Here is a 22,056-nt window from a genome sequence, read left to right on the forward strand (position 1 = left end):
CCCATAAAGACTGATTGGATTTGGCAACCACTAGCAGCCTAGTCATTCAGTCCCAAGGTTAGATTCTGGAACAGAGTCTTGGAAAAGACATAAAGGAGGCTTCCCTCCCATACATGCTTCCATGGATCCAAAAGAGCTCTGATAGGGAGGATTTTTTGGTATGAGAATCAGAAGATCTGAGGTCTAGCCCAGGTTCTCTTGGATAAATCTTTTGACTTCTTTCAGCATCAGTTTTATACTATCATCTGATTATATCATTATTCTCAGCACCCAATATATGAGAAAAAACATAATAAATTATTTTGGAAAGGACTATAAAAAGCTACATTATAATACAGCTTTTTTCTTTTTCTTTTTTTAAATGACGGTACTGGGGATTGAACCTAGGACCTTGTGCGTGCTAAGCATGTGTTCTACCACCAAGCCATACCCACCCCACCTTAATATAGCTTTTTAATATTACAATTACATGTTTACAGGAATTAGAGGATTCTCCATTCCTTGGTCTTTCATGAAACCTAGACATCTTAACAGTAAGGGTTATTTCCAAAATACCTCTTAAGTGGAGACGGATGCAGAACGGGCTATGTAGGGAATCAACTGGGTTCACTGTATCTGCTCACCATACTGTTATACACCAGAGCCTGTCAAAACTTTTTGAAAACAGGCTCCGAACAAGGAATACAATCCACTAAAAAATAGTATCTTATGTGAATTTTAGTGTCTTCATCCATGAAAGAGAGAAAAATCTACCTACCTCATAGGGGGGTTGCTATGAAAAATAAAGGAGGTAATGCATTTAAAGTTCAGCCTGACACATGTCAGATGCTCTTTAAACGTTTGCCAGTGGTGATGGCAGGAGGTGGGGGGAAAGGAAGAGGAGAAATGTAACAGAATATTTGGAAAAAATGCTGGTGGCCAAAATTCCAGTCAAAGTTCGTTGGATGCCAGAAGAAAGGTGAAGGCACAGCATGACTTTAAATTTTAAGCAGTAGATTAAATGAAATGTGGAATAGCAGAGTAGACACCCCAGAGCCAACCTCACCTACTTCCAGTCTGCCTTGGCTCAGTCCTGCCAGAAACAGAACCTTTCTTGTAGAGAAGAGAATAATCTTTGGTTTGTTTTTAGCCACTATTTCTCAAGGGATAGAAAAGGTTCTTATCCGGAAAAGACCCACAATTGTCATATCCTCCTCCTCATCATCAAATATTCACTGAGCATTGTCTAAATGCCTGGCTTCTTAGAGACATTACAGTCATGCCCTCAGCTTTTGAAAGATAGCATTTCATCTCCAAGCAGTTCTGGGAAAGGTGCCTGACAAACCACAGATTTAAACAGGATATGGAGACTCCAGGCGCCCCCTACTGGTAACTGATATCTGACAGGCCCCCTAATTATCAAAAATATAATTTCTAAATAAATAATATCTTGCAGCAAAATGTATAAGTTAAAAAAACCCTGAAAGATCACTTTATCAACCCTTCCCTCTCCCCAGAAAAACCACATTCCTAGGGCAATATTCACCAAACAGAGATGGACTTGCCAAAGATCTGATATGTGGTCCTTGGTTCTTCAGCAAAGCATGGAAGACAATGAGGACAGGGGCTCAACGCCGGTCAGAGTCACAACTGAGAACCACTAGTTTCAAGAAATCAGAGCAATCTCCCACTCACCTGGCTGAGTACATTTTATTCATGACAAATGAGTGGTTTTTGTTAAGAGAACTTTATCCAATTTTAGTAACTTCGTATTATTACAGAAATCACATAGGCTAATATGCACACGTGAAAACAGCAACAAAAAAAAGTAATAAAAGTTCAAACCATTCTTTCATTACCCTATTGCCCCCAAATAATTGCTATGTTGACTTTTTATTGTCTTTCTAGATTTTCTATAGTTTTAATCAAAATGGCCTTCTCACATACTCGTTTTACAGACTTTTTTCTAACCTAGCAGCATAATGTGAACTGCTTTTTTCAACCAGCAAATATTCTCCTACACTACTATGTTTAATGACTACAGAGCACTCTATGTTATGAACACCAATCTTTTATCTCAGCCAGAGGATCTCAGCCAGAGGCAGTATTGTCCACCCTATGGGACATTATGCAAAGATGAAGAGGCATTCTTGGATGACCTAACGGGTGGCTACTGGCATTTAGTGGGCAAGAAGCTGGAATGACAAACATATCACGGTATACAATGAGGAAATATCCAGCCCCAGAGTCAATGTCATCGCAGCTGAGATACATTAAACCAGTCCCGTATGATGGATTATTTTGTTCATTTCCAATTTGGAGGCTATTTTAAATAGTAGCAGAGACTAACCTGGCACAAAAATGCTGGTGCTCATCTCTATTTCCTAAAGACACTCCCCCTAAAGGGGCATTATTTGGTCAAAGGTTCTGCACACTTAAGACCATGGATACATTTTGCCAAATGTCCCCCAGAAAAGTTGAACCAAACTACACCTTGCCAACGAAAGCATCTGTCAACTTGCTAATAAGCAACACTGTACAGTGGAAGGAAGGAACAGGGATTGAACTGAGTCCACAGGCCAATTTTATCTCTTAAAATCTACAAAGTCTTAAGCAAGTCGCTTAATTTTTTGCAGTCCCAAGTTCTTCGACTGCAAAATGGAAACAATACTTCTGCCCATTTCATAGGCTCCTTGTGTCAGCCAAATAATGTATGAAAATCTGTTCTGTATAAGGGACTATCTTGAATAGTGATCCTGTCAAAAAAGCTTCTATTTGGTTGGAACAGAAAGGGAGCACCACGGGTTGCAACCTCAGATACCTCCAGGGCAGCCAGGCAGGTGACATGGGTAGAGTGGGCCAGGTATCAAGGCCTCAAGACGGGGGATGTATTAGGGAGTGGTGAGGACTGACAGTAATAGTGAATCTACATCTAGTCTAAAGACAGCAGATGCTACTCAGCTTCAAATACGTTTTTCCCTTTAACAACGTAGAGCCAATGCTGACAGACCTTCCAGTTTCTCAAAAGCAGCTACAGCTTTCTAAAACCAGTTAAAACACTAAGACAACCAAACATTCCATATCCACAGTCCATTTATCAGGGCCAGGGCCAGGGCCAGGGCCATACGTTTTCAACTTCCATCTTTTTCTTTTTCTTTTTTTTTTTTTTGAGGGGTTGGAAGTAGGTAATTGGATTTATTTATTTTTTTAAATGGAGGTACTGGGGATTGAACCCAGGACCTTGTGCATGCTAAGTACGTGCTATACCCTCCCCACCCTCAACTTCCATCTTAAACCGACTGAATCACACAGGGATTCTCACCAGTAGAAATGCCTGTTCTTCTTGCAGAAATGGGCGCCTCCTAGGGGTTTGTGCCAGCGTGGACAACTGCCGATTGTTCGTAGGGGGAATCCCGAAAACTAAAAAGAGAGAAGAAATCTTATCAGAGATGAAAAAGGTCACCGACGGAGTGGTGGATGTCATCGTCTACCCGAGTGCGGCGGATAAAACCAAAAACCGGGGCTTTGCCTTCGTGGAGTACGAGAGTCATCGGGCGGCGGCCATGGCCCGAAGGAAGCTTCTACCAGGTTCGCACCCCCTCCTCAAACGGGAGACTGCTCCACTCCCGCCTGCCTGCCTCGTGCTGCTGTGCTCCTCAGCAAAGGAGAGAAAAGCTTGTTGTTCTTTTTTGGCTCTTTATCTCTGCTTATGCTATATTTTAAACTCTTCCTCCTTATCTCACAGTTGATTCAGTTCCCTGAGGTGTTCAGTTTGCGTTCTGAAAACTCTTTAATTCTGTGCCTTAAATCCCATGTATTTGCAAGGGAGATATCCAGAACTTTAAGCTATAGCAACTCTATACTAAATCCTTGAATGGAAGAATCTTCTAAAAGTAAATTTATCAATCAACAGTTATCTTTATATATGATTTTTGTTACCAGGTTTATTAGAAATCGAGTATATTCTCCATTACAATGTAGAAATAATCCACCTGCAGGTGATACACCTTCCCAAGGACAATTAAATGACATACTTTTATTATGACTCCCTAGTGTCTAATAACTTGTCTAATTTCAGGGACTAGAAACAATAGCTTTTCCTAGAAAGATATTTTAGGCAGATAGGTCCAGTTTGGGCAACAACTATGAATTCCTGAGCTTAGAAGACTCCACCAAGACACTGCCCCAGTCAGATCAACTTAGGAAAAAATGGCGAAAGTCCTCTGCTTATTCTAAAATATTCACCAAAACTTACACAAAGGTATTAAATGAACTAATATTAAAATAAAAGATTTCAAGAAAGGCAGACTGAATACATTGGAATCAGCTCTTCTCTTAAGCACTATCGAAGAGCCACCAGAATTAAAAGCAAAGCAAAACAGCAACAAAAACACCTAGAAGTATGCTGCCCTTGTACACATTCTTGAAAATAAGACCAATAGGATTAGCCCTCTAGAAATTTTCAAAATTGGAAGATGGCTTTGGAGCTGGGGGAAGATGTTTTAATAGTATTTTCATGAAGGCAGCTTAAGGTAAAAAATATGAGCTAGCCCCCCAAAATTGCTGAATCTATTACAGAGGTAGATATTAATATCCAAAATAATATATACTAATAAATTTTATACATGTATAATAAGATTTGTTATAAAACATAGAAAACAGAACGTTTACAAGGATTAGGGAGGATGAAATTGGTATCTAACATTTTAACAGTAAAATTTTTTGTTCTGAGAGGTGGATATTTTTATCATTAAAGCTTTCACTCACTACATTTTCACTACCCGGTGGGCAAGCCATCTACTCACAGGTGCATAGAATCACTAAAATTCCTCACGGTGTGTACCTAGTCTCTCAGTGACCTTAACTTGGAATTTTGCTATCCTCTTCAACACCAACAATTCTGCTATTGAAATGTCCCTCATATCCATCTTGTTCTCAGGCCATCACTGTAGGCTAAACACGTATATTCCTCACTTCAGATTATTTTTGCAAGGTCTCCTAATTATTCTCTCAGCTCTGCTTTCTCTTTGATGCACCCCACTCTCTGCCTACTCCATCCTGAACACTACCATCAGATTAGTGTCCCTCAAATATGGTATCATCCTTTCTCCAAGTTCTCCCAAACAGTAGAAATTCAGTCTCTCTTTGTTGACAGGCTGAATAATGTCACTCACTCAGTAGTTCTGTTGCAGAAAAATGTGTCACAGCTCAGTTGTGACAACAACCTAGATCCAGGCAAGAGACCAAGCAGCACTCGGAAAATTGGAGAACTCAGGTTTATTACACCAGTGGTTCCAGAGGACTTAGCACTTCAAACTCTACCATCTGTAGGTTTACACAGGCCTTTTATAGGCTGCCAGTTTTACACTTTGTAACATCATATGCAAATAAAGTACAACAGGAGTTGACCAACCAGAAACAAGCTTTGTAGAAATAGACCAATCAGGAATGAGTTCCATGCAAATGAAGTACTACAAATGGACCAATCAGAAGTTAGGGAAGTGGACCAATCAGAAGTGAGAGTAATAACCAATCAGAAGTGACAGTAATAACCAATCAGAAGTGAGAGTAATAACCAATCAGAAGTAAGAGTAATAACCAATCAGAAGAGAGAGAATAACCAATCAGGAGTGAAGGAAAGTGAGCTCAGGGAACCAATAGAATTCTAGGTGTAAGTTAGCCGCTTTAGAGACAAAAAGTGAGATAGAGTCTCTGGGCCAGGGAACCGGACGCTAGTGGGAGGAGAGCAGCGGCCCTGCCAGTCTTTTTAATGGGGCTTCCCGCCTCAGTTCAAACATATTCGGCGACTTGTTGCTGTATACACGATACAGAGTAAACCTCTGAGCCTCAAGGCCTTTCATTCAGGGCCCCATTTCCTTTCAACCCTATTTGTATCTTACATTTCTCAATTAAAAACCTCCTTTCTATCAGGACAAACTCCTCAATGTCCTAGACAATGCCATGCTCGTGTCTGTATCCTCTGTTCTTAATGCTGTCTCCCCTACTAGAGGGACCTGCACCTCCTCCTCTACTGACTCCCGGCGTTCAAAGCCCCAGCTTAGCCACCACTTCATTGAGAAACCAGCTTCCACTACTCCAGCCCGCGTTAATCACTTTCCTCCATCATTTCCTGTAAAAACAGATATGTACACTCACTTGGGGGTTCAGGAGGATGGCAGTGAAAGAGGGTCCAAAATGGGAGAGAGTTTCAGGAGCCAGTGTTCCTAGCGAAATGGAACTTCCTGTCAGCTTCCCTTCCTAAGAAAAAATAGCACACTGACGCAGAAACGGCTTTTGTCTTTACCTGAGTTGAGCTGGGGCAGAGCTGAGCAGCTAGGCGTCAGGAATTCTCCAGCACTGTGTTATGCGTCCACCACAGGAGGCCCTGAGTTGGCCCCATGGGTTTTCTGTCCAGGATGGGGCACTGTAGAGGCTACCTCACTCTCCCATCCCTACCCATCCCCACCTCCCCGCGCCCCCATTCCCCGCGCGGCCCGGGGACCTGAGGCAGCCCCGCCCCTCGCCTGTGGCCCTTTAAGTTGGCCTCAGCTGAGTCGGGTTTCAGTCAGCTGGATTTTAGTCAGACTGCCTCGTCAGCGGACTAACAAGATGTGGCACAGTCGGGAGTAAGCCAGCCAGTGCAGATTGTTTCATTTCTGCTGAAGCCCGAGAGGAAAACCTATTACCCATTTGGACATCCACTTATTACTTCACCGTAGATTAAACAGCACAGAATTTCAGTAATGGGAAAGCCTCTGGAGAGCCTAGTTTGAAAGACTAAGGAGATCTTTAAGAAACATGATAAACAAGGACCACAAGAAGCTTTTCCTTCTTAATTGATCCAGACTTGAGACAGGGAGAAAACTGTTGTCTAACGTGGTGTTCGGGCTCCCTCACCTCCTACCTCCTCAAACACTGGCAGCTCCTTGACACTGCATCTTTACTGAGGTGTACACGGAACGCAGTTGTTGCATCCGATTCAGAGGTTATCAAACCATTCTAAGGATGCTCAGAAAAAAGTTCCAACAGTGGTTTTTAACTTTAGCCTAGGTCAGAATCCCATGGAGGGCTTGTTAAAGCACAGATTGCTGGGGCCTCACCGTGAGCGTTCCTGATTCAGTAGGGCTGGGATGAGGTCTGATCATTTGCATTTATAACAAGTTCCCAGGATGCTACTGCTCCTGAGACCACAGGTTTGAGATTTGGTCAATTAAATCAAGACTTGTCCATGGTGGGCTACAAATCTGAATAACATGAGGTGGTTTGTAAACAATGCTAGTCCCCAAAGTAACCTCTAATTAACTGAATCTGCTGCTCTGGGATGCAAAGTTGGGGCAGTGGTATTTTAAGTTTTCCAGAAAATTCTGTTGTGTAGTCAAATGTTATGATCCACTGCTAAATCAATCAACTAATGATAATGGCCATTCATCTGCACAGGAAAAAAACAGGAACACCTGGGGAACTGCTTAGTATGGAAACATCTATTAAGCATCCACAAAGTACACTGCTTTCTTCTAAATGACAAGGGAGGTTCTTAAAAAAAATCAAATTTGAGTGAATGACACCATTCACATTGGACTCAAAACAGTATATATTCTAAGGAAACTATACATACCGAAAAATAGACCAAAAATTAACAAGAGGAAAGTACATTACTGAATTATCGTTTAAAAGCAATAAATTCAGTCCCTTATATGCATCTTCTTGTGCCTTCACGACAACCCTAATAAGTAAGTACTTGCATTACCCCAATTTTACAGGTGAGGAAAGTGATGTTTAGAAAGGTTGTTTCCTAGACAGGATCATTGATCTGTTATTTGAACTTGTCTGACTGCAAAGCTCATGTTCACAAGTCACTCTCCAATGTGACTTTCCCAGGGATGTGTATGGAAATCACTGCTTCCTACACCTCCACCCCCTTCTTTCCTCTTCAGCCTTTTGCAGATTTTCAGGCCTGTGAATGACTCTCCGTAACCCCAGCCTGGGAAGGCAAAAGCCAATGGGCTAGTACAGTGTTCTCAATTTTGTTTGAATTAACTGAGGTGTCTTTAAAAATCCTCAGGCCCATACCACTTATATCAGAATTAAGAAAGAGGGGAGGGTATAGCTCAGTGGTAGAGCCCATGCTGAGCATGCATCAGGTCCTGGGTTCAACCCCCACTACTTCCGTTTAAAAAAATAAACAAACCTAATTACCTAAAGAAACAAGGGAAAAAAAAGAAGAATTGGGAAGAAGGGTCCAGAGGTCAGTGACAAGCTAATTCCCAGGGGAAAATCAAAAGCCCTGTTTTGTAGCATTTTTGGATTCCCATTGGTATTAACACTCCCACTGTCGCTTATTTCATGCTACCAAGGTGACATGAACTGACTCACAAAATTCTGAAAGACTGAGTCTGTTCTTGCAGGTGGAAACAAACTGGGTCCAGCCAGCTCACCATGGAGTGGAATTCATATTTCAGTATTTTTTAAAGCTCTTCCAATGTAGGGCCGAGGTTGAGAACCACTGGGCTACAGAAAACAGAGTCACCTGGGAGCCTAAGGGATCCTGGGTGGAGATCTTTCGCAAAGTCCACGTAAAGCACAGAAAAAGGGAATGGAAGGACATGGAAGGGAGAAGTAGAAGGGGAGTGAAAGGGAAGGGGAAAGAGAATAATGGAGAAAGCATTCTCCGGGATGCAAGACAGAACAAGATAGCCAGCCAAATGGAACAGCAAGAGCCAGCCCCTCTAGGATTTGATAACTCATTAGGTTGTGTCTATTCTTTGCGTGGGTTTTAGAAAGTCAGCACCACAGATGCTTTCATTGACTGCTTTTCAAGGAATAAAAGGATGAACTTTTTTTTAAATTTTGGGTTTTTTTTGTTTGTTTGGGGGGGGGTGAGAGGTATTAGGTTTATTTATTTATTTTAATGGAGGTACTGGGGATTGAACCCAGGACCTTGTGCATGCTAAGTATGCACTCTACCACTGAGCTATACTAGTCCCACAAAAAGATACATTTTGATTGAAAATAATTGCCTCCTGTGTGTAATAATTAAACAACTAAACCCTTACCAATACTGAGAATTTCTGATTTTGTTCTCTCAAGCTTTTTATTGCTTCCAGGATATAACTGGTTCTGAAACAACAAATAAAAAATAAACAAGATTTCCAATCCAATTTGGAAATTGAGTTGACCCTCACCCTCCTCTCATCACTTCAACATGGATCTGCACTATGTAGGGACATTGGGCTTGAGTAAACAAAAAACAAAAGGGAGCAGTGGAGAATTGAAACCAATCTGGGCAAGTTATCCTCTCAAAAGCTCATTTCCACTCCTGTAAAATTGAGAAAGTCATTCCCGCCCTCACAGAGTTACTGTGAGAAGGAACTGAGACAGAATGTGGGAAACACATAGTAGAGGGTGAGCCACTCATAAATTGCAATTATAGCAATACAAAAATATGTGTAGTCATGGTAACATCTACCTTTTTAAGATGAGTTCAGTTTCTCATTTTAGGCTCTCCCATTGTGCCTTGTCTTAATTTGGAAAAATATAATAACCCTTTCTCTAGATTCCTGAGTTGACCATGTTCTGACAGAGAACACAGAGGGAATACAGTTGACCAGATCTCTGGCCAAGTACAAGGGTCAGTGAACAAACTAGAGGGTGCCTAAGCCATACCCACCCTTCCCCATGCACCATTTTTTTGGACAGCTCAGCAGTGGCACCTGGACACATGCATTCCAACAGCAGCAGACACACTTCTTTGTGACCTTTCTAATGCTTCCTGAAGTCAGACTCTTTATGTCTGAGCCCTAGATCCATTCTTTCCCTTTCTCCCCTTCGCCATCTTCAATGACTACCTCCACCCTGTGAGAAATGTTCTGAGACACAAATGTGACTACTGCCGCCTCATTTCTGTTCCATTTCAAACCACATCCTAGTTCCCTTTATAGTCAATCATTATAATAAGCCAGCTGTCTTACAGAACTCCCTTCTAGCCAGTTCACAGATTTATTTGGACTGTCTCTTAAAATCAATAATCACCTCTTTTAGTATTAATCTTCTTGCTTAGTCAAGACCTCAAGGGTCAGTTCAATTTAAGAGGCCATTAGTATGAACTGAGATGATGTTGTTCTTATTTCTATATAATTAATCATACTTCTGACCATTTTCAACAGGAAGAATTCAGTTATGGGGACATCCTATTGCAGTAGACTGGGCAGAACCGGAAGTAGAAGTTGATGAAGACACGATGTCTTCAGTGAAAATCCTGTATGTAAGAAATCTAATGCTGTCTACCTCTGAAGAGATGATTGAGAAAGAATTCAACAATATTAAACCAGGTAGGACATACCAGATGAGATTAACTTTTCAAAATGCACTTTAAACACATGCTTGAGATGACTTCCCATAAGTATAAATAGTATAGCTTTCAATAGTCATTCTCATAATTGCATACAGACTGCCAAAACTATATTCCTACCTTTGGAGTAGAAAACAGGGACATATGGTCCTGTAACATTTATCAATATTTTTATAATTTTACATGTTTCCATGTTATTATTTAATGAATACATATTTCCTTCACTAAACTATAAATTCTATGAGTTCTTTTTGTTTCTACTGCCTCCTCAGCTCCCCTCTCTGTGCCTGGACCTAACAGATGCTCAATAAATATTTGCTGTGTTAATGAATGCATGGCCATAAGTATGGATTTAAAGCAGGTTTCTCAATCTCAGTATTCTTGACATTTTTAAACAGATCACTCTTGGGTGTGGGGGTCTGTCTCATGCATTCCAGGAGTTTTAGCAGCATCCCAGGCCACCAAAAATGTCTCTAGACATTTTTGTACCTGGGAGGGCACAATTGCCCACAGTTGAGAACTGCTGGTCTAATGGATTAGGATTGTGATTTTAGGTACATAATTAAGTAAGGAGGTGACAGTTCTAGGAAATTCATTTGGGTGAAGAGGAAGGAAAAGGGAAAGTGGAGGCAAATAATTAGTTGCTGCTCACCTTGTCAGTACTTTCCATTATCAATTTTAAACCATAGGATTGACTCCCTATCTCTTTTTTTTCTCATATAGAAACTGCAACACCAAGACAGGAAAAGCACTTTAAGAAACAGGGTCAAAACAAGCATTTCCCAAAGCCAGTTCTGTGGAACATTAATTCTATAAACTGTTAGTAGATCTACTGATAAAAGGGGTACATGGTCAAATAAGTTTGTTAACACCAGATTCAGCAAAATTAAACAGATTTTTTTCCCTGAAAATATTTAACCATATATTATTTTAACCCTGATTAACCTCAAAATATGATGTTGCTACTCAGAGAAATCAATGACAATCAAAACAGAAACTGTGGCCTGAAAATGTTTGTTCTTCCCCAGCGTAGCCTCAGGGTATCTGCTGAAATTCCATTTGTAGTTATTCTACAAAATCAGATTTTCTGAAAACCATTTAGCTTCAGAATCACCTGGAGGGCATGTTAAAACAGATTGCTGGCTCCGCCCCTAGAGTTTCACATTCAGTAGGTCTGGGGTGAATGGGGCAAAGGCTGGAAAGGTAGAGGTCCTCACTGGCCCATTTTTTACTTCTTAATGACCAAGACAAGTCATGAGATTAAGTCAAAATAATTATCCCACTTTACACTGAAAGAATAAAGAGACCATATTAGAAGTTCAGTTAGTTACAGGTCCCATGGTTCATGATCTCAAATACCTTTATTTTCTCAGCTTAGCCAGACAATTTTGCCCTGGACAACCACTGTCATAAGAAGTCAAAGATTGAATGCTGAGGGGAGAAAGAAGAGAAGTACCACGATGTTTTTAAATTACCCTTACATTACAGACCTGCCATTATTCCAAAGGAAGACAGTTTATAGCCACTGAACCATGCGGTAGAGTAGAAACCCTAATTGCCTTTGTGACCTTGAATCTAAGAGGACAGGTGGATAACTCAACTTTGACAAGGAGAGGGAAAGAAGAGAGAACTTATCTCCTCTTCTGGTCCTCCTTGGCACTGGGTCCCATCCTAGACTGTCTCTGGAAACTAAGGATAGAAGAAAACCCGGCCTCTCAAGATACACCCAAGTGAATGTAACAAAAAGACGATAATTTGCAAGCTAAACTAACAAGTTAATATTAAACAAGTTTCTAACTCACCTGTATTCTGGGCAAAATTTCTATTTCTACAATTGAGTAAGGAACATTTTAATAATAAAGTGTGAAATATAAAGTTCCACTGTCTTGGTAGAACTGTATTTTTACACATCACCTTTAATATATATCGCAGTCCCCCTAACATAAAAATAGATTAGGTTGGTTTCTTATTTAATAATATAGATAATATAAATAAACATAATTGTATAAAATATATAATTATAAAATATATAAATTATGATATTTCTATATTAAAATATATAAATTATTGAAAAATACTATTATAAAATATAAAATTATTATATAAAACATATCATATAAAATATATAAATAATATAAATTAACATTGCAAATATTTGTAAAATACCAAAGTATATAAATTAAAATATGAAAGACCCCTGTCTTCTCCCCAGCTTTCTCCTTATTTCCAAAGTAACTCCAGTTAACAGTATGATCTTTCTCCTTCCAGTTCCCTTTCTGTGTGTGTATTCACATCTATGTGCACACGTATATGGGTTGGGGTTTTTAAAAATCATAAATGCTATAGTATTATACTTAATATTTTGTAACTTTTTAAATTTAATAACAGGTTTTGAATCTTTCCATGTAAGTATATATAGGCCTATTTGTCCTCTTTAAAGGCTCCTTATTGTTATTTATTGTGAATGGGCCTGATTTAATCACTCTCATGAACATGAACATTAAGTTGTTTTATTTTTGCTATTTCAATTGACTGGAATCATCAACATCCTTATTCGTGATCCTTTTGCTTATGTGTGGATGCTTCTCTTAAAGACGTGCCTCATGTTAGAATCAGTGGATATCTACACTGTTTCCCACCTTTTGATATTATGAATAGTATGATAAGGAATTATCTTGGTTCTCAGAGGTTCTTTCAGAAACTTTTTTTTAATCAAGAGAGTATCAGATAAGCAGATGGGAGAGCTGTGTGAACTCATAAATCCTGTTTACTTGTCAGAACCTTAGATCCCTAATCTTTAAGTTAAAAATAAATTACGGTAAAATGAATGAAAGAAAAATGAAAGTAAATAATTGCTGAAGTCTCTCCTAATTCTAAAACTTTACTATATAAATCAAAAGAGATAAGGTATATTTCTGGGGGGAAAACTATAAAATCTAAAAAGGTAATCTAAATATTCATTTATAAAATGACCAATAATTGAGTTCTACTCAAATATTCTCTGTATAAGGTACTATCTTTCACATTATATAATTTACAAAACAAGATACTGCTCCTACCCTCAAAGATCTGAATAATGTAGGATGTGGAAAGAGAAATCCATAACTAATTATAATAAGGCAGAACATGTTAGTAAAAAAAATACAAACAAAATCTTCTGTTGAATGTGCAGAATTTTAAAACTGGACACAGAAAATATTCTCAATGAGATCCTTACTCAAATATCGAATCTCCAAAAAGAAAAAAAGACCCAACACTCTTGGAAGCTCAATGCTATAGTATACCTTGTTCAGTGCTACCTCAAGTATGCTAATGGGGCTGCTCCACTCTACTGCCAGGTGCTGTGGAGAGGGTGAAGAAAATCCGAGACTATGCCTTCGTGCACTTCACTAACCGCGAAGACGCAGTGGAGGCGATGAAAGCTTTAAATGGGAAGGTAATGTAGGACAAAGGGAAAATACATACAGAAACCATCCAGGTTTGGTGTGGATGCTTTATGCAAGAGAACAATCCTGCAAGTCTCTCTCAGGCTTTCTCCATTCTGACATGGCTGCCTCAGTCCATCTAAGATGAGCAGAAAAGGAGTGAACGAAAATACAGCGGAGATGTGGCTCACACGTCCAGCTCTAGCTCTAACTTTGGCTGGTTGGACAAGCCACTGGCTCTCAGATTCTTTAGAAGAGGGAATGGGAGTGGATTATTCCAAGGTGCTTTTCCCAATCCCAGTGTTCTCTCATTATTTCAAAGAGATTACCACCTTTGTTGTGCAGCATTTTGGAGACCAATGATGAGAAAAGATGTCAGGTTATCATTCTGCCCTCAGAGTTTGATCTTCCAACTCTGGAAGCCTTGGAATCTCTTCACCTTCCCAAGAGTCAGGGGGGAAAACTCACTACTGTATCCTTACTTCTGATTTGTATATAGAAACCAATATATTTACTTATTAATCCAGTAAACATTAAAAAGCTTTCATAGCCCACTTATCATGCTACATGTTTGGGATATAAAAAGGTCAAACTGAAGAAGTTTATCAAAGGGCTAAAATCAGCTAGAGGGTTAAAACCAGTATGCAAACACCTTTGCAAAGTCCAGTCAGACGAGTTTTGTTTTAAAAAAGGTAAGAAGGGGTGAGAATGTTCAAAGAGATAAAGAGTGGGTCATAGAGAATCAGAAAATCTTCATGGATATAGGAAGATAATATTTCAGAGAAACCATAATAATTGGGCAGAATTTCAAAAAAAATATGGAAATAGAGAGACTGTCCAGACAGAGGCACAGAATTTGGAAAGACCGAGATATGACTGGAGTACAGTCAAGGTAGACTGCTTTGGTAGGAACCTCACACACACAGGCCTGTTTCACCTGCAGGGCCTTCATCAGTCAGTCCTAATAGGAGACAGAAGGCAAAGGACCAACTGCAAAGGTATAAGTGTGGGACAGGGGAATTAAAAGAGAGAGTTCAGGAACCTAGGGCTCATGCACTCCTGGGGCCAAGGGGACAAGGGCCTGGAGAAGTAAGGGAAGCCTGAAGGATAGACGGTTGTAAAGAGCAGGTCTCATTGAGAAAAGTAATGACCTTTGGCCAATGGACACATCCAGGCCAAGGTGACCTCCCAGACAAAGAGCCAAGAAAAGAAATGGCCGGAATTCAATGTTATCTCTCCCTCCAACCTCCTACCAGTGCTCCCCATTGGCCAAATCCAATCATAATCATGAAGGCCCAGGAGCCCTGATGAGAACTCCGTACAGAACATTCTCCTGGAGCAGAAAGGCTGGAGACAGTGGGGAGTGGATCTGGAGGGTGATCCAGGCTCTTGAGACACAGTGAGGCTTGGGCTTATGAGCTATTCCAGGACCTACAGAAGTGTTTGGGTCCTGGGGTGGCGGGGGGATACTCCAACACACAAAATACAAAAAAGAAAACTCCAAAGCAAAAATTAATGCATATTTAAATACATGTCTATGAAACAAAACATTATTTCTTCTTTATTGATTATTACATTAAGTGTCATAAAAATGTTATTTTGAAAACAGTTTGTAGATTGGTTTCTCAGTTTGAAAACATTCCTGAGGATACATGATGCTTGCTGACAAGAGACACTGATTATTAAATGCTAATATAATTACACTGGAATAATCACAATGGAAAGGTATTCAAATTGTTCCCAATTTTGACAGCCAGATATATTTACAGCTAGATATTTTTAGAGCAATGTATACATGTATTATGCATCTAAATATATATTCAATATTATTATTAAATATATGTACTAAATTTTGTAAGTATATTTACCTATCATGTGGTATGAGAAAATCAAAAGTAAATTTACCTAGGAACTATGAAGGCTTTTGAGTATACGTATGGGTATTTATATTTAATTTATTAGACAAGGGGAGGCTTAGAAGTATTTTTGTGCAGTGGAGTAATGATCACATTAACAAATTAGGGAAATTAGCCTATTAAGAATTGAAGTTCCATAGAGTAGGGAGAGAGATGTAATTGGAAGCAGTTAAAAAACTATTATTGTCACTCAAACGGGAAGAAATAAGGACTTGAACAGGGCAGAAGTGGAATGCCAGAGAGAGCTCTATACAGCATTACAGGGGATGAATTCAAAGGACCCAGGAACTGACTGGCTATAGCAGTGAGAAAGAAGGATGAGTCATTATAGGTTTTCAATATAAGAGACCAGGATAATGCTGTCAGGGAAGTCAGAAGGGAAGCCTTTTTGGAGAAACAGGTGATGAATTGAGCTTTGCATGTTGATTGTTCATTTATTCTATAAAGACTTGTGAATGTGCAAGAAATTTTGCTGTGCTTGGGGCTATACAGATTAGTAAGATATTGTCCTAAATCTTGAAATGTCTAAATCAAATAAGTAAAATACAGGACTAAGTTTAAAACACTGTTAGAGGGGCAGAAGAATGCAGAACAAAATCTATTACAGTAAGAAATCTGACTTTGCAATGAAGAATCATTTCATTAAAAACTTCTCTTGACATGGAAGTGCCTATAGGCGGAGACTTATATGGGTCTCCCATCTTCCTTAAGACAAGACTGAAGATAAAGAGTCTTACATCCTAACCTTTTTAATTAAAAAGAATATGAAAAGGAATTTATGTATGTATGTGTATAACTGAAACATTATTCTATACACCAGAAATTGACACATGGTAACTGACTATACTTCTATAAAAAAACTTTTTTAAAGAATCTTACATCCAAGATCACCCCCATTCCTTCACCACTCTAAATCTGTTTCTTCTAATTAAAACAACATCGGTATAAGATAGTTGAGTATCAGCTGACTTCTATCTCTGTTTGCCTCATCTAACAAATTTGATAGTGGCTCCTGCTACTAAAAAGTAGGGAAGATACATGAAACGAGGAACAAGAGGCTGACTAAAATGATCAGGATGCCCAGAAAGCACAAACTTCATCCAGCAGACTTCAATGGTCCAGGAACCACTGAAACACTCACTGAAATCATGAGCTGCTGTGAAAGGGAATTTTTGCAGGAACACTTTACATTGTTTGTTTTCTTTATAAAAACATAATACTCTTATTTAAAAGAAGCCACAAATGCTTCCTCAAAACACTTTGTCCCTTTGATAAGAAATACATCAATCTATCAAGTATTTGACGAGAGCCATCTTTGTCTCTTGAGGGTGCAAGCAATACATGAGAGTCGCACTTGTAGATCTACACAAAGCTGTTATCTTCAACATCTGGATCTGTGTGCAAAATGTCAAAAACTTGCATAAGATAAGGACCACTTCAGCAATTCTTGAGGACAAGTTTTAAGTAGGGCCTGACTTTAGAAACTTTGGTACTGCTCAGCCATCCCTGTTTGTTAGTTCCCAAGTGTTTAGCAGATTGAAAGGTTGCTTCATAAGAAAGTACCTCTAGGGCACCATGTAGGAGCCTCAATGATTCCTTGTCCTTAAGTAGGGCTTCACTTTTAAGGCTCTCTTCTTTCCCACTAAAATCTTACCTATTGTGTAGCTGCTCTACAGGGTAAGACATTTAGCTGGGCTGGTAGCTGGAAAGGCCTGACTAGGCTGCCCATCCCAAGGTGTTAACAATTGATAAGACCTCTTTATTGGTTTCTTTTCGTCTTCATTGCATTGAAGTTATTGGAGATTATATTCCACCCATAATTAACCTAAAATTTTTTATCATTATATAATTATATAAATACATAATTTAAAATGTATCTCACATAAAAATATTACATAATTCTCTGTCTCAGTGTCTGTATTCCCTTAAAAATGTATAACACTGTCACTGGACAGTGGCCAGTGTTTCACTGTCAAACCTGCTGACAGATTATGTGCAATGTACCAACAAACTACTCAGGGAAAACTCAGCTGACACACAAAACAGGACCCTATGAAAAGGTGAGATATATGGAAGTGAAACAGTCGGTAAACATAGCAACAAATAAGCTAACATATACAAGAAGACATGTTCCCAGGGCTCAGCCACACTTGGCTGTCTTCATATCTTCTCATGCTGCTTGTTCCTTGCTCTCCCCACCAGGTGCTGGATGGTTCCCCCATTGAAGTAACCCTAGCCAAACCAGTGGACAAGGACAGTTATGTTAGGTACACCCGAGGAACAGGTGGAAGGGGCACCATGCTGCAAGGGGAGTACACCTACTCTTTGGGCCACGTTTATGATCCCACCACAACCTACCTTGGAGCTCCTGTCTTCTATGCCCCCCAGGCCTACACAGCGATCCCCAGCCTTCATTTCCCAGCCACCAAAGGACATCTTGGCAACAGGGCCATTATCCGAGCCCCTTCTGTTAGAGGTAACATTAATCAGCTTTTGCCTTAGAAAACTCTGCAATTCCAAATGATTTGTATTGCAATGGCCTTAGATGAATTGGATGGGTCCCCTGGGAGAAAAGAACTGGAAAATTGTTTATTGAAAATCAAATATTGTATCAAGAGTTTTCCTTCCTTAGGGATCTTTTTTCACATTACAACTGGTTATTGAAAAGACTTGGTCAGAACATAGTGTAAATGGGTCTAATGCACACATCCGATATTTGCATGGGCTCATAAAATCTGAACAAACTAAAACCTGGGTCAACAATTGTTAACTTCTCCCTTATCATTGTACCATCATGTTACAATCATATGTGACTCTTTACAAAACATCAAACTAAGAGCAGTCTGGTTCAACAGAAACCAATGACCTCAAATAGCAAAAACATGTCAAGGCACATGTGCATTTGATGGTGACTCAGTGCCATCACATCTATATAAAAATCACAAATTTTCATAGATACAGTCTAACAGATATATGAGATGCTCTCATCTGACCTCCCCCAAGAAATATGTGCTATGCCTTCTAAAAAGCCACACTACTAAGGAAATCAACTTGTTTTTCCAGGATACAGGAAGCTAAAAATTAAAGTCCAAGTAGAAAAAATAAAAACAAACCAAAAAAAGCCCTTAATCTGACTGTCAAACAATAAATCTTTCCTATTGAATTCTATAAGAATTCCAAACATTCAAGCAGTTTTCTAAGCTCAGGTAGTTCCAAAAATATAAAAGATAAGGAAAGCGTTTTTTTATTTTCAAGAAATGAGTTTGTCTCTGCCTATTGGGATCCTTCAGAGTGGTTCTGCTGTGATATCACCAATGCCAACAGAATCTCAGTTCTATCTTCCAAATGTGACACCAATCTGGGTAATTCAGCAACAAACTGTGTATTTAAATCTATCCTTGGGCTTGGCTAGAAGCAAAGGGGCATGTCCAGATTACTGTGGAAACCAAATTGTCTTACTGTGTTTTACTATTTTTCAGGAGAACTGAATTAACCATCCTAGGAGGTCTAGTCTTCAACAGCCTTAAAAGTTTCATACTCATAGTCACTCTACCCAAAATTGTAGTGTAAAAGAAATCATCAGGATTTTTTTCAGGATAATCTGTCTATAGATTTGATGACAAATTATGTCATTAATACACTGTGCATTTATAACCTACAATCATATCATTAAATAATCTGTACATTAAATATAAGTTGTCAACCAGTTGTAATGTAGGAAAAAAAACCAAACTTCACTCCAAGGGAAAACATACCTATCTTATAAAAGTAAGGAATCAATGAATGATATTCATGGATTAAGGGTAATCAATTTAATTTTTTCTCTCTTTATGCTACCAATAGGAACTCAAAGTAGCAATGTGGCAAAACAAAAAAAATCAAAAGGAATCTACTAATGAAACTCAATGGAAATTTAAGCCTCACATTGATAGAATATAAGAGAGAAAATGGTGAACTTAAAACACATTTTCTAAATGTTGGTTTCCCAACAGGTCATCAGGGATGGAATTCTAGGGAACCTAGAACTCACTTCTGATTTACTGATCAATGACAAAAGTGCAAGACTTAGTTTAATACATGTGGTCACATTGTGCTGGGATGTTTTAATAAACACCTTCCCAATATTTATTTAGTATACAGAAAAATGTCAACAGAAGGTTAACTGAAGGCAGAAATTGCAATATTCTTCTCTGTAACAAAGTTTTAAAGTTGCATGTGTACTTATCCATATCTTAGAAAGTATTGCTTTCTTCCACAGACAGTTAAAAAAAAAAAAAGACACCTATGGTGAACTCAATCTTATGTTGAGCTTCATTACATTAGAATCCTAGGATTCTCTACACGTCTTTAGGGCTATAATCAATGTGACTTGGGCTAACTTTTCCATTACAGTAAGATTCAGGGTGATTTTCTGGTGGTTTGATTCAGTTTAATGCCTTCTTACATTCCTAGAAATTTACATGAATGTACCTGTAGGGGCTGCGGGAGTGAGAGGACTGGGAGGCCGTGGCTATTTGGCTTACACAGGCCTGGGCCGTGGATACCAGGTCAAAGGAGACAAGAGAGAAGACAAACTCTATGATCTTTTACCTGGGATGGAGCTCACGCCAATGAATCCTGTCAGTTTAAAACCCCAAGGAATTAAACTTGCTCCCCAGGTAGGTAATGTTACTCCAGGGATGGTTTGGATAGTTTGTATAAGTTGGGCCAAAGACTGTCATTCGAGTTTCATCAAGTTTTTTGACCTTATTCCTACCTGGGCTGTTGTTTTGTTTTGTTTTGTTTTCCTAAAATGGCCAATCTGCCATAACGTACTGTGAGAAAACACTGAGTGTTGAGTGCCCTTGTTCCATTATAGGCTGTGTCTTTTTTTATAATTATGAAGTTTGACACTTTAAATAATCTTCCATTGAAATACAAAGAGCCTGAGCATTATTAAGAGTTATCAACCAACACCTTAAATGAAAATAAAGCGAAGCAAGACTAACTCAGAATAAATGCCTGTTGTGTGTGACCCAGGTTGGTTGGCAAATGAAAAGTATTCATGACAGGGAGTGGACAGATCATTTAGGATATCTTTTCTCAGAAACACTGGGTCTAAGAGAAAACACCATGTTATACATGGTGTGTCATTACTCATATTAACTATGGGATGCCATCAGTCGTATTGTATTTTGGCAGTGACACTGTGGTGTTGTTGTTGTTTTTTTTTTTTTTTTGCTTTCATTTCACAGTTCTAAGTTTCCATATTTCTGCATGAGGCTATGGTTTTTGTTATTGGAAAATTAAAAGTTATCAAAATTGTTTCAGTGTGGAAACTGAATAACAGGGTTAAAAATGAAACAAAACAGGACTGTTCCCTGTGGATGTGTGGTGCAGGCTGGTCTCTCTGCTGAGATAATTTGGCTGAATAACCAATATCCAGTTCTTTAGAGTTATAGTTTGTATACCCTAAAGGAAACTTGCCTACTCCCACCCCAAATGTATAAGCCCCAAATCTACGGAAGTAGCCTTACAATTGCAACCAAGTGGAAAACTTGGTTTCCTAAAAGCTCATCTTGAGTGTTGTTTGTTTTGGGTAGGATTAATGGCTTTCTTATACATACAAATTAGTTCATGTATGGTTTCTGCCAAACCTACTCAGGCAAATTTTTTTAAGGATACTTATCAGAGTGGTGAACAGTAATCATCTGCCTCTTCAAAAACCTCTTCAAAAATCCATTATGCACCAAGTATTGTACCACATGCTGGGAATGGAAATGTGAATATAAAGCAGTCTTTGCCATCGAAAATCATATGGAAATCCAGTGAGAGGGTACTGACACATGAACTGTTACAATAAAATCTAGCAAGTACCATGGTGGAGCTTTGCACAGAATACACAGAAGCTAGTCAGCCAGTCTACCCTAGGTTAAAACCTACAAGAGAAACCTAATTAAAGTATGAGGACACCTGGAAACATTTTAAGAAAATAAAAATTAATCATTGTCATAAATTCTGTGTAATTAATAGTTCTAAGAGCTGCTAGATCATGAGTAATGAGCTCAGCTTTTATACTAAACCCAGGTTAGAAACTGGTCATGCCTTATATTAACCTGCGAGTAACCATCTCTATCAACTAATGAAAGCTTTTTGATTAATCTGTCTCTGAATTTCTGCAACTATGGCTTAGACATTAAAGACCCTGCCACCCACAACCAGCATAAATGGAGCCTTAAAAACTCCATGGTGGAGTCAGGAACTCCCAGCAAGGAGGGCAGAGGTGCAAGTGCCGCCCTGCAGAGTCAGCCGTTAAGAGTCGGTATCCCCTACCTGTGTTTGCACAACGAGTGTAAACAAGCAGGCAGGCTACCTGCCAGTTAAAGTAACTTACTACTGCTCAGGAACC

The 22,056-nt window shown here is 39.1% G+C and overlaps 1 protein-coding gene across 3 annotated transcripts in view; it reads left to right on the top strand.

Moving 5' to 3' along the window:
* A1CF (APOBEC1 complementation factor) overlaps positions 1–22,056 on the top strand; it is a 73,717-nt gene that overhangs the window by 46,470 nt on the left and 5,191 nt on the right. For 2 of the 3 annotated variants that reach the window (XM_006206635.4, XM_072971527.1), the window contains exons 5-9: positions 3,329–3,567; positions 10,143–10,307; positions 13,666–13,763; positions 17,871–18,144; positions 20,121–20,326. In XM_006206635.4, coding sequence (XP_006206697.1) covers positions 3,329–3,567; positions 10,143–10,307; positions 13,666–13,763; positions 17,871–18,144; positions 20,121–20,326 — 982 coding nt within the window. The remainder of the gene's footprint in view (positions 1–3,328; positions 3,568–10,142; positions 10,308–13,665; positions 13,764–17,870; positions 18,145–20,120; positions 20,327–22,056) is intronic. The other variant, XM_031682469.2, reaches the window with a different exon arrangement.

This window comes from Vicugna pacos, chromosome 11, assembly GCF_048564905.1.
Source record: "Vicugna pacos chromosome 11, VicPac4, whole genome shotgun sequence".
In the NCBI taxonomy this organism is placed as follows: domain Eukaryota; kingdom Metazoa; phylum Chordata; class Mammalia; order Artiodactyla; family Camelidae; genus Vicugna; species Vicugna pacos.